General features: G+C 34.9%; 1 protein-coding gene and 1 long non-coding RNA gene across 2 annotated transcripts; both read left to right on the forward strand.

Annotated features, from left to right (window-relative positions):
• The first annotated feature begins 744 nt into the window (after positions 1–744).
• LOC143557258 (uncharacterized) lies at positions 745–2,443 on the forward strand. Its single transcript, XR_013139540.1, has 3 exons — positions 745–904; positions 1,807–2,080; positions 2,162–2,443. It is a non-coding gene; the product is annotated as an uncharacterized LOC143557258 (long non-coding RNA).
• A 2,538-nt stretch (positions 2,444–4,981) lies between these two features.
• LOC143557245 (GDSL esterase/lipase At1g31550-like) lies at positions 4,982–7,858 on the forward strand. The gene is made up of 5 exons (XM_077046362.1): positions 4,982–5,231; positions 5,620–5,850; positions 6,320–6,468; positions 7,258–7,531; positions 7,605–7,858. The coding sequence occupies exons 1-5, from the start codon at positions 4,982–4,984 to the stop codon at positions 7,856–7,858; spliced, it is 1,158 nt and encodes a 385-aa protein (XP_076902477.1).
• The last annotated feature ends 2,591 nt before the right edge of the window (positions 7,859–10,449 follow it).

Raw genomic sequence — 10,449 nt, forward strand, 5'->3', positions numbered from 1 at the left:
AAATCTATTATCGCGGTTTTTTTCATGTATAGTGGATAAAGCCTACATAATGCCCTATAACGTCTCCAACACCATTGGGTTTTATTACCGGTTATAGGGTTGGGGTGTGATGTACATGCCCCCCCCCCCCCTTCCCGGAATTAATTTAGGGGTTACCAGTTACACATTTAATAGGGTATAAACCCCTTGATGACATCGACCGCCACATGACGTATACTATCCACCATAAGGGGATTACCACTCCATGGTCTTAGCATTAGAAAAATAACGTAGTTAATGATTTGGACAATATTAGCAACAAATGGAAAACCTCATATGGTTCAGTTGCACAAATAAAACTATTTTGAAAAAAGTTTTGATCAAACCTCAAGAACAATTTTAACATTTACCTCTTTTTTTCTTTTGCCGGTGATCATCAATGGATCAGTAAGGGTTAAGAAAAATTAACAAAAAAAACGTAATTTGTTTTATAGTTGTTAATTCAATGGTGGCGCGTCATCGACAATTTGTGAGTGATATCCATCATTGGATGATCTTTCGGCGAAGTATACATGAATGATATGTTAGTGTAGTCTCTACCCAAACCTGATTTTTCGATGGACCAAAACCTATTGAAAAATGAAGCTCCTTTGTGTTTCAATGAAAGTCCTCGTTTTGTAATGAATAACACTAATATTAAGTTAGTTTTTATAATAAGTTCACTTTTATCGATTAAGTTCTCATAATAGTTATCGATCGATTATAATTGTTAGCGGATTGTAGAAACTTCATTGGGCGTTCTTTGGTTCTAGTGGGCGAGATTGGTGGTAACGACTACAATACTCCATTATTTGTTGGGAGACCCATTGATGAGATTCAACCATATGTTCCTCTTGTTATTGATACCATCATCTCAGCAGTGAACGTAAGAATCTACTTAAATCAAATACACTGCTATATAAATTGCCACTACTAGATTTTATGTCACATCCCTTAACCAATACATTATGTTAGTGATTTTAGTGTAATTGGGGATTAACATATTGATTAAGTTAATTGTAATATGAATCTAAATAAGTCGGGTGTGAGATGCACATTTATTTGATCTTATTATAATTGGAACTTATGGGCGAAGCCCCTGAGTCACGGGAGTTCCAAGTGGGCAACGCCCCCTTAGTGGGTGTTCAGGGGCGACGCTCTTGGTAACAGGGTCCAAGGGGCGGCAACCCCTGACAAATCCCAAGGGGCAGCGCCCCTGGCTGGGGTGGAGCTAACCTGGAAAAATTAATTATTTTGACATATGTTGCTATGTTAAAAATGCATTAGAAATTTAATTATTATTGAATTTCATAAGTATTTTATATGCCAAATTAAGAAACGTATTTTGTTTTAAAATTCAAAATATGATAACTGCAATATGAATCCTAACCCTAATAACCATCACTTGATCATACGATGAAAACTTCTGGTTCATAATAACTCTCTCAAATCCATACTTGATTCTTGCTCTCAAATCCGAGCTTTGTCCGGTCAAAATATTTAGGAACCACAAATAATTTTGATCTGAAGTGTTTCACACCTCTCAAATTTTCTGAAGATATACGATTTGCAGAAATTCCCAACACATCAATGATAATCTAACCAACCAAGTTCTCTTTTAATAAGGTTATACAACGTTGTCCTTTTCTTATACTTTGACACCTCTCATAAGTCATAATTGTCATCAATTTATAGGTTGATGTGAATGTATGAAATATATAGCTTACAATGCAACCAAGATTATAAACTTATGATTATGACAATGTCTTTAATAATTTGTAAGTACAGGAGTTGATTGAGATATGAGCTAGAACTCTCGTTGTTCCAGGAAACTTTCCAGTTGGTTGTCTTCCGCCATCTCTGACGCTTTATGGGTCTGACAGCGAAGAGTATGATCCCATAACCAGATGCCTCACCAAATTAAATGACTTCGTTGAATATCACAATAAAATGTTGCAAACAAAATTAAATCAGGTTCGAGAGCTTAATCCTAATGTCGTGGTCATCTATGCTGACTACTACAATGCCCTCATGCAAATTTATCGTTCTCCAAATGAATTCGGTATGTAACATGTTATAACTTATAACCTTCAAATGTACAATATAAGTAAATTATAATTTTTATAAACGACTCTTATTGCAGGATTTACAAATGACGGGACTTTGAAGGCGTGTTGTGGATGTGGAGGGCCGTTTAATTACAACACAACGGCTGGGAGATGCGGACAAGTATGTACTACCTTGTGTGATAATCCAGATACTTATGTTAGTTGGGATGAAGGGCACTTGACTGAAGCGGCATACAAACTGGTATTCGAGAGTTTATTTCAAGGGTCTTACACTACTCCTGAATTTAAATCCGTGTGTCCTTCGTCAACATCACAAGCTGGAGTAGGATTGTCGAGTTATACGCAGCCAATGTAAGCTTAAATAAGTTTTTGAGTTATCATAGCCGTATAGATACCACACTGCGTGAAGAGCATAATGCCAGATTAATAGTGGCTGTGTGTTATCTATAAATTGCATACATAAAATGATATACTTTGTACATTGCATTTTAAAATTCGCATGAGAAATCTACACTATTAATAGAGTTGAATATAACTTTAACCATAGTATTAAATTTTCTGAGATACATGGACGGTATAATGAACAACAATGAACGTCTTTAGAAATTGAGCCTTTTACTTAAGGCCTTATACACCTAGCAAGTTTTTTTTAATGTGTAATTACAATAGCGTAGTTGCTACTTCAAATAACGGATTACTTGCCCCGCATACATAAGCGAATGCAAACACACGTGGCTCATTGGTTATGTTTGACTTGTATGCATATGATATTAAGCTAGAACTCGTGTAACACACATAATAGTAATAAAACAAATGCAACAAAATAATCAAAATTAATAATAGCATTAATAATGTGATCTAAGTTCTAAAAATATGTAAGTAAAACTATCATTATCTAAAAAACCCCAAAAAAATAATAATTCATAAATATGTAACTTCATCTTATAATAATTCTATGATTGACCATCTTCACTATGACGATAATTACCATGGGTTAGTTGATATATCATATTTCGTCATTCGTGACAACTGTTCATAATGTGTTAAACGATCACGACGGGTTATAAGAAGTCCATGTTTATCCAATTTGACCATAATTCACTTACATTGACCATGCATGACCTGATCGGAATGAACTAATCAAATCATACTCTTTGATCATCAAGTCCCGACATTTACAGCAACAGATAAGTATTGGTGTTCGTATCATTATTCAAATCTACACCCTTTTTCACATTTCTATTAAGAAGATAAACACGGGATTGTGAGTTTCATAGAAAACAAAAATCTAACGGACTACTGAAAATGAGTTGGAATATTCGTCGGAAAGTCATGATCTAGAGATATAGCTCATTGAAGTCAACGGTTATTTCACAACTAGAATTAGTAAATCAAGTTGTTATCGAATTAACCAAATCTTTGTTGTCTTAATCTAAATCTTACACGATAGAAAAAACAAAACTAACAAAGAACTAGAAGGAGAATGGGGGAACATATTCATAAAATATGGGATGAGAAGAAAAAGACAAACATTCTAACAATATTCATTCATGACCTAGACATTAATTCCCTTAGCTACGCTTATATCTAGTGATGGCTTCTAGGGATGAGCAAATCCGGTACATCGATTTGGTACCAAAGTTTTGAGTTTTGGGATCGGTACACTACCGGTATTTCCCGAAATTTGACCTACAATACCGGTACGGTACCGGTACCGAACGAATATTTCGGTACCGGTAGCAATACCAAGAACTGGTGATTTTTGGGATCGATATTTTCGATACTGGTACGGTACCGTACTCATCCCTACCTACATATGTCCGAACACATATGGTACCAGACATGATATAGCAGACAAAACAGTTGTGAAGACAATTGAAAAGATGAGGGTCTGTTCTGCACAGACCAAAAAAATTGGGCCACTCCACCAACAGCAAATTAAAGAAAATAAAAAAATAATACAAAATTAAAATAACCTTATAAATACATACTCTAACCAATTTCAAACTCACACCCACAATATATTTCTTTCAAATCACTCCTACAAATTAAAAAAATCAAAAAAATGAGCACATCAAAATGAAACCCCGCAATCTCCGTCTCCATCTTTTATATTTTGAAGAACGCTTAAAAAGATTCCGAGATTTACATAGCAAAATAGTTCATAAAGCACATCAAAATGATTTAGTTGAGCATTTATTGTCTATTGAACAATAGAATTAATTCTGTAATTTCTTTATATAATGTTTTATTTTTTATTTATGATACGCACTATTTTATAATAGTATTAACATCTAAATATTCCATATAATACGCACTATTTTATTTACGATACGATCATACTAGTACGAATGTAGATGCTATACATCTACACAATGTATATGTAACCATGTGGATATGAATATATATCACTTTTACAACTTTAGGTGTGTGTTGTATGTCTTGCATATCTTTCTCTTAATACCTAATACACACATATTTCATTACCTATAAGCTAATCATGATCTATAAGAGTATGGGTTAAGGTTTGCTTTAACCGTCGATATTATATTAATATCATGACAAACCAAACCGATACCTTCCTAATACCGGTCCTGTCAAGGAGCATGCATGGTTTCTACCTAATATATTATTATACCATGAAATAAAGGTTGAAAAACAGAATCATATTGTTCCACTTTAAACATATGTGAACTTTTTTCATGAATGCATTATTGATCGGCATAACCCATATTGTGTAGCCACGTGTTCCATACAAGTCATGACTCATGACCTTAAAGCGGTTATATTGGCGTCACTGGGGCCCACTCAAAGCCATCGTGGCCTTGTTTATATCACAAGTGTAAAAGCAAACAATATTATTTCGGAGCAGCTAGCCACCTTCCAATATCCAAATGGCTTCTTCTTCAAGCTCCAAATTGTTTGCAAGTTTATTGGTGGTGTTATGGACTTGTAGGCTTTATGCTAATGGATGCTATCAGTCGATCATCAGCTTCGGTGACTCCCTTGCTGATACCGGGAACCGGAAGTATCTGGCTTCGATATCCAACGTTGAGTTTACTTGTGTCCCTCCTTATGGCCAAAATTTCATCGGGCATTCCACTGGTCGTTGCTCCAATGGCCGTCTCATCATTGATTTCCTAGGTACATTATAAATTGAAAAAACGTGCTAAGTGTGCTTTAATAATAACAATAATAGGGGAAAATTAACGTACAAACTAAAAAAGTGTGCTTATACATAAAGTAGTGTAATTATATATACAAGTAATTTAGTTACGTGCTGTTCAAAAAAAATATTAATTACGTAATTACATCGTAGCATAATTATACTATATGTAATTACAATACACTACAATTACATTATGTTGTATATATAATTACACTACTTGATTCGCACAGTTAACACACTAATTTAGTTTGTATTTGATCCAAACCCATAATGATAATGATAATGATAATGATAATGATTAATAATTACTTTTGTGTTAACATAATTATGATTTGTTTTTTTGTTTTTTTATGGTTCTTGTAGCTGAGAGTCTTGGATTGCCGCTAATACCGCCATATTTCAACGACAAGGAGAATGGTGGTGTGACGTCATTGGCACGACAAGGAGTGAACTACGCGGTGGCAGGTGCTACAGCATTGGATTCATCTATTGTTGAAGCTAGATGGGGTGGAGGTCTTGTGATTAACGCCTCTCTAGGAGTTCAGTTGACATGGTTTAAACAATCTTTGTCTTCTGTTTGTGACAACACTTCAGGTGTGTCTTTATCTATTTATTATTGACAGTCTTATAAGGAAACATTTTACTTGGTCAGTTACTATAAATTATAACACAATTAAAAAAATGTTTAAATAAATAATGTAATGAATGTGACATGAGTTGTTAAAACCGTTGTCAGGAAAACCAATTTCATTGACAAAACTTTATATTGATAGATGCCTTTTTTTGGCAAAAGAAAATTAGCAAAGTAATACTTTATGTAGTTGTTGATTCGTTGGTGACAAGTGATCGACAATTTATGAGTGATATCTAGCGTTGGGTGATCTATCGCGGTATACATGAATGATTTGTCAGTGAAGTCTTTACTAACCGATCCATTTGTGTTTTGATGAAATTTCTCGATTTTGTAATGAACGCCACTCACATATTAATTTAGTTGTTATAATTAGTTCACTCTTATGGGTTAAGCATAATAGTTATATATTTTGATTATAATTGTTGGCAGATTGTAGAAACTTCATTGGGCGTTCTTTGATTCTGATGGGTGAGATTGGTGGCAACGATTACAATCGTCCATTATCTATAGGGATACCCGTTGATGAGATTCAACCATATGTTCCACTTGTTACTGATGCCATCATCTCAGCAGTCAATGTAAGAAGCTACCCAATTCACGTTATTTTTTGTTTTAACAAATTTATTCTAGTTACAATGCGACCCCGATTATAAAGTTATGGTAATGATAGTGTCTTTAATATTTTTTTTTTTTTTTTTTTTTTGAGATCAAATCGAAGTTTTATATAATTTACTATAAAACGATTACAATAAAGTGGCAGGCAAACGGGCAACAAGCTGCGCCGCAACCCCCTTTTGAACAGCAAAGCCAATCCTGCTAAAAACGAAGCTTTGGGACCTAGAAGCTGAAGAGGTTCCGTGTACGACGCGCTGAACCCTACTCAAAAATTTCACAGCCTCTGGAGCCAGAAACCCAAATGTATCAAAGGCAAACGGTAGAAAGACATGTTGATTATCTAAACAAGCTTTCTCGTGTTTAACAACTTTGCCCGATTCAGCCTTCAACGCAGCCTGACCCACAACAAACCCACGGCCCCTGAGCCCAACAAGAGGAGACACTCCTGTAAGATCCACACAGGCGTGTTTCCCCCCTGCCCACCCGAACACAAGAATATCAGCTGGTCGTAAAGTAGACCTCCCTTCAATAGGATCCGTGAGAAAGTTAACAGGGGCCTCCTTTTTAGCAGAAATCCCTGCCCGTTTAAGAACATCACACAGAACATCCCTAACCAGATCATGTCTGTATTTAAAGCCAGGAACAATATGGTGTCTGACCTGAGTTTCAAACCCATGTCTCCATGTTACAAGTTCTAAGTGTTAACCAGTTAATAATGTATGGTTAAATTTGTATCAACTTAAATATTGTAGGAGTTGATTGAGATGGGAGCCAGAACTCTCGTTGTTCCAGGAAACTTTCCTATTGGATGCTTTCCACCATCTTTGACGGTGTATGGGTCTGATAGCGAAGAGTATGATCACATAACCGGTTGCCTCACTAAATTAAATGACTTCGCTAAGTATCACAATAACATGTTGCAAGCACAACTAAATCATATTCGAGAGCTTAATCCTAACGTTGTTATCATCTATGCTGACTACTATAACACCCTGATGCAAATTTATCGTTCTCCAAATGAATATGGTATGTAACATGTTATAAACTCGAAAAATATGATAAAAGTATATTTTAATTTTATGAATGGCTCTTGTTGTAGGATTTACAAATAACGGGACTTTGAAGGCGTGTTGTGGATGTGGAGGGCCGTTTAATTTCAACGCAACTGGAAGATGCGGACAGGCATGTGCTACCTTGTGTGATAAACCAGATACTTATGTTAGCTGGGATGGAGTGCACTTAACCGAAGCGACATACAAACTGGTATTCAAGAATTTATTTCAAGGGCCATACACGACTCCCGAATTTAAATCTTTGTGTCCGGCATCAACATCACAAGCAATTCAAGCTTAAATATGTTTATGATTCATTGTAGCCATATAGATAGCTACATTAATCCAGGAAAGAACATATTGCCAAATTAACAAAAATTTATCTAATAATAATAACGCATGTGTAATCAATCTATTAACTTGTATGTGTAAAATGATATACACAGGCGGTATAATAAACAATAATTAATAAGACAAAATTTAATTGATACATGGTTATAAATTAAAAACATGGTAGAGGCCTGTATGACTCGTGTTAATTCAGTTTTTGAATTATAGGCTTACAAAAATATAGTCGTTTGACGATTGAGATGTCGATTAAAAACAAGCCGTTGCGTGACGAATTGTATACATGTTGCATGGTTTGATGCCTTGTCGTGCAAGCGAAAAGTATATGGGCCGTATAGCCCCTATACGAGCATATAGAGTCTATACTCGCATAGGGCTATACAAGCCGTATAGACTACAAAAAGTTGTGTATTTGTTTCCTCTAGGGATGAGCGTTTTCAGTGCCGGTACAGAATTCGGTACCGTCGGTACGAAATCGATACCAAATTTTGAGTTTCCGATACGGTACCGGTATTTTTCGGAATTTTGCACGCAATGCAGGTACCGCACCGGTACCATATATTTCCCAATTTCGAGATTGGGATTTTCGGGGTCACTACCGGTACCATCTCAAGCTCATCCCTAGTTTCCTCCGTATATTTGCCAATCACATATGGCCTATACGAGTCGTATAGACATGTACAAATACTATGCAACCTACTATAATTTCTTAGATGCTTATGATATAGTATTGATTAAAACTGAGAATTTATATATGTGTATTGAGTAAGTTTCAAACTTAGAAACTTAAGCAACCATCCCAATTGTGTAGATATTTATTTAGTTATATCACTATTAGCTTTTAACCGTCGTATTACGCGGTTGTTTTACGTTATTCGTTTCTAATATTTATAATTTTTTTAGATTTAAATTTTATTTATTGTAAGGAAGTTAATAATGTAATTAGGATTTGATGATGAAAGTCTTTCATAAATAAATGAGATGTTATAATCCGTTTTGAAAGTTATCTGGGTTTGGTGAGACCCATTACCCGCTTAATTTTTTTACTATAAAGTTATTTCTTAATTATAAAAAATAGAATATTAATTTTTAGTATATCCCTGTATTTAGGAATTTTCATATCAAATATTTCTCGAGATTAATTTTTAACTAATGAGATGCTATAACCAGTTTAAAGGTTATCTGGGTTTGGTGAGACTCATACCATGAATGCATGTCAAATACATGTGAAGCCTCCATTTACAAATAAAACAATTGGTACCGGTACAGAATTCGGTATCGCTAGTACCAAATCGATACCAAGTTTTGAGTTTTCGGTACAATACCGGTATTTCCCAAAATTTGCATGAAATACAGGTAACATACCAGTACCTAACCGATACCGGTACCAAATATTTCCTAATTTCGAGATCAGGATTTTCGGAATCAGTGTCAGTATCATCCCAAGCTCATCCCTAGTTTCCTCCACATATTTGCCAGTCACGCATGGCTACAGGAGCCATATAGAAATGTACAAACACTAAGCAGCTACTATAATTTCTTAAACGCTTTATAATATAGAATTGATTAAAACTGATAATTATAAATGTGTAGTCTTACGTTTCAAACTTAGAAACTTATGCAACCATCCTAATTTTGTAAATATTACATTTTTTATATCACTGTAATTTCATTCACTTTACAAACAAAAAGAAAAGAAAAAGAAAAACCTACACGGTTTTATACAACTTTTAAGCGTTCTTCCTCTTTTTTTTTAATAAGCAAGTTAATTATAATATGTTTTTTTATATATTTTAATTACTAAATATTTATGCCACATGGTTCTTGAGACCGGTTCATCCGATCCGACTACTTCGTGAACGCATGAGTACCAAACATAATCGACATACTTATAAGTGTTGAACTATTAAAACTCCTAAATTTTATGGGCGTACACGAAACAAATCGAGTCAAGCGGAGCTGTCAGCTAATTTATTATTTGCTAATCAATTTATAAACTTGTTTGACTGTTTTATATATTTCGAGAAAAACTTTAAATGAGCCTAAGCTCGACTTAAGGTCGTGTGTGATGCCTTAAACGAGCCAAAGCTTTGGCTCGAGCTCGGTTGTGCGGTGTAGAACTAATACATAGAAGTCTAACAAAGTTAAAACTTAAAATACACAAGGATTGTGAAGGCTCGATGAGCCTAACTGATCTTCCCATACAGAGCTCGAGTTCAGCCTTGACTCGTTCAGATTTTTCTTGATCTAATCTTGAGTAGCTCATGAACGGGCCGGCTTGTGTGCACCCCTCTCTTAATATACATGCATGAAGTGTTATGGGGATCTAACAAGAGTGAAAGACTTTGGATTAAAGTCATTACACGATGGTGTATTTATCATTCTGATTTCATGTTGTAATTGATGTAACAGGCGTAGAGAATTGAGTGTCATGTTATGTTCTAGGCTTCTAGCCTAGCCCCCTTGCTAGTTTATTTGTGTTTTGCATAAATAAAATAGCCTTCACAAAAAATATACAAATTAAATATTCAGATTTATAAGAAT

The sequence above is a fragment of the Bidens hawaiensis genome, unplaced genomic scaffold, assembly GCF_021521415.1.
Source record: "Bidens hawaiensis isolate Kalapana, Puna unplaced genomic scaffold, B.hawaiensis_p1.1 tig00018849_1, whole genome shotgun sequence".
Classification (NCBI taxonomy): domain Eukaryota; kingdom Viridiplantae; phylum Streptophyta; class Magnoliopsida; order Asterales; family Asteraceae; genus Bidens; species Bidens hawaiensis.